Source organism: Pinus tabuliformis, chromosome 4_1, assembly GCF_031772625.1.
Source record: "Pinus tabuliformis cultivar Carrire ecotype Pingquan chromosome 4_1, CPIR1, whole genome shotgun sequence".
Classification (NCBI taxonomy): Eukaryota; Viridiplantae; Streptophyta; class Pinopsida; order Pinales; family Pinaceae; genus Pinus; species Pinus tabuliformis.
This window is the reverse complement of record NC_142303.1, coordinates 435,362,526-435,365,140: the sequence shown is the minus strand read 5'-3', so window position 1 is coordinate 435,365,140 and position 2,615 is coordinate 435,362,526. Positions and strand designations below refer to the sequence as shown.

Sequence of the window (2,615 nt, the reverse complement as noted above, 5' to 3'; positions counted from 1 at the left end):
GTGCAAAATTTTTATATTTGAATTGGAATATCATGTTGGTAAACTTTTTATACCATGAAAAGACAAGAAAGTTATGTTTTAAAGGATAGTTGAAAGGCTAATACTGATAACAAAGATTAACATGTTGTTATAATTTGTATGTTTATTGACCTTTAACACAACCTTAAGGTATTATTAGCATTACTTTTTAGTAAAGTTGTCACCAGTAGTAAAGTTGTAACTAATCATATTGACCTTTAAGACAACTTTAAGGTATTATTAGCATTACTTTTTAGTAAAGTTGTTACTAGTCGTAAAGTTGTAACTAATCATTTAGGGATAGAAATATTCTTACATTTGTTTATTATCTAATTAATTTGTGTTTGAAGAATGTTTTCATCATTTATATTGTCATTATCACTTAATTACAAACTTAATTTTAGAATTTTTGGATGAATTTACCATGTCAATTTATTTTCAATTATTATATTGATTTAAGGATTATTGATACATTGTTATGTTTTTTTTCATATATATATTAAATTAGTCTTTAGGGATGTTGTTTGTTGGTTAGTGAATGTACTACTAAGGTGTTGGTGCCACAACTGTGCTTGGAGGCGGTGCAGTTGCACCTAAAGATTAAACTGCACTGAAAGATTATAGTGACAACAGTAGAGAATCATCCCCATATAATGTGAATACCATGTGATGTGAATACGGGAACCAACCAATTTCGCTAATCACAAAAAATATGAATAAATAAATAAATATTAAATTAATTAATTTTAAATTTCATATAATATATTTTAAACCTCTATATATATATATTTTATAATAAAATTAACAATAAATACAATCATTACCGTGTATTGTGAGACTCAACAAATTATGTGAAGAGATACACTATCATATCATATAATATTCTTAAAAAAAACACACCATATTATTAATTATACCATATGCCCATTAAATATTAAACCTTGAACATATTTCTTTACATAAAATAACAATTTGTAACAGACAAACAAAAATCAACATAAAATTATACTCCAATATTTTCATATATATATACTATTTTTAAACAACATTATATCTACATTTTACATAAAATATAATTCTTTTACCTAATGGGACCCAACCCAAATTATGGATCGATATTACAAGTCAAATGTGTTAGGTATGCTCTAAATCTCACAAAATTGAAATCATTGATCGATATTACAATTCAAATGTGTAAATATGTTCTAAATCTCACAAAATTGAAATCAGACAAAATATGTTCTAATAAAAGGCTTCGGAATCTTAATTATTAAGACCATCCAAGTCACGTGATTCAGCCGTAATCCCTATTCCCAGCCGATTTCGACGACTTGTGCAGGATTCTTAAAAGGCGTTGTCGTTCTCCAGATTGATCCAGATTTGTGGCGGGTAAAATAAATTTTAAAAAGTAAAAATGTTTGATAGTGGAAATAGATTAACACTATTAAAAAAACCTCTTCAGCATCCAAAATTTTGAAATTTAACCGCTCCAACTCAAATTTCTCATTATTTTCTTAATTTTTTTAAACTACACTCTTTTAAAATAAATTTTCTTGAAATGCTGCCGGTTGACAGTATCGAATTGTCACATTCAGGACCTGGATATCTCTCCACATTATTACAAACAAGTATTCAAAAGTTCCACAAATCGAGGGTGTCGATGATGTTGTCCGTCTGCTCCTCCTGCCAAGTAGTGGGATTAACATCCAAAGCCCATGCATCGTCAATTGATGGCATTCTCTCCAAATTCAGGCCGAGGCCGCCACCGATGCCATCGGATTCCTCGAACAAACGTTCCCAGAAATCGAACTTATTAGGTTCCTCCAATATTTGATGACTGTCACTCGACACCTCCGTTTCTGAAGCCGCAGCCGACATTGACGTCGATTTGGTCTCCTCCATCGCCGTATTATCGATATTATTCCAAGGGGGTGGACTCAGAGGGAGTTGATGCTTTGCATTTTTGGCGGCGGCAGCCTGAATCTGCTGCCGTGAAAGGGAAGACGCAGAGGGAATGTCGGGCACAGAATTGGGGAAATTGAATTTGGAGTTGGGGCCTCTCAGACAATACACTGCGGCGTCGTAGGCGCGGGCGGCCTGCTCGGCAGTGGGGTATGAGCCGAGCCATAACTTCTCTCGAGATTTGGGCATTCGAATTTCTGATACCCAACTCCCCCATTTTCGCAATCGGACTCCCTTAAATTGCTGCAAATTTTGCCCGCGATCTTTGTCTTGTATAACATGGGCTTGGTCATGCTCCTGCGGGGAGTGTTTTTCCATATTTGGTGAACCAGAAGCTCTGCTGGAGACGGGCTGGAGATTCGCTGGGAGTTAGTGAGTTGAAATACAAATAAATGGAATTGAGATATGGAAGTGACTATATATATAGCAGCGAAGGCCAGCCAGTGAAATGCAGTAACCGCGTGTATCTCTCAGCCAGTGAAATGCAGTAACCGCGTGTATCTCTCTACTCAACGGAAGATTTGAGGTGACACAGGATTGAATTCGATATTCAAAGGAAGACCATCGATTATCAGCAGACAGCGACCGTCAGCATTGGGCAATGCATGAAAATATTTTGATCATGTCGTTGTCAC

At 34.9% G+C, this 2,615-nt stretch overlaps 1 protein-coding gene across 1 annotated transcript; it reads right to left on the bottom strand.

The window, feature by feature from the left end:
- Positions 1–1,650: 1,650 nt before the first annotated feature.
- LOC149176168 (ethylene-responsive transcription factor ERF035-like) lies at positions 1,651–2,298 on the bottom strand. The gene has a single exon (XM_089421366.1). It carries the CDS (start codon positions 2,296–2,298, stop codon positions 1,651–1,653), a length of 648 nt encoding a protein of 215 aa, XP_089277492.1.
- Positions 2,299–2,615: the final 317 nt, after the last annotated feature.

What these genes read in the sequence shown, in the direction of transcription:
- LOC149176168 (XM_089421366.1), bottom strand. Translation starts at nt 2,298, where the DNA reads ATGGAAAAACACTCCCCGCAGGAGCATGACCAAGCCCATGTTATACAA.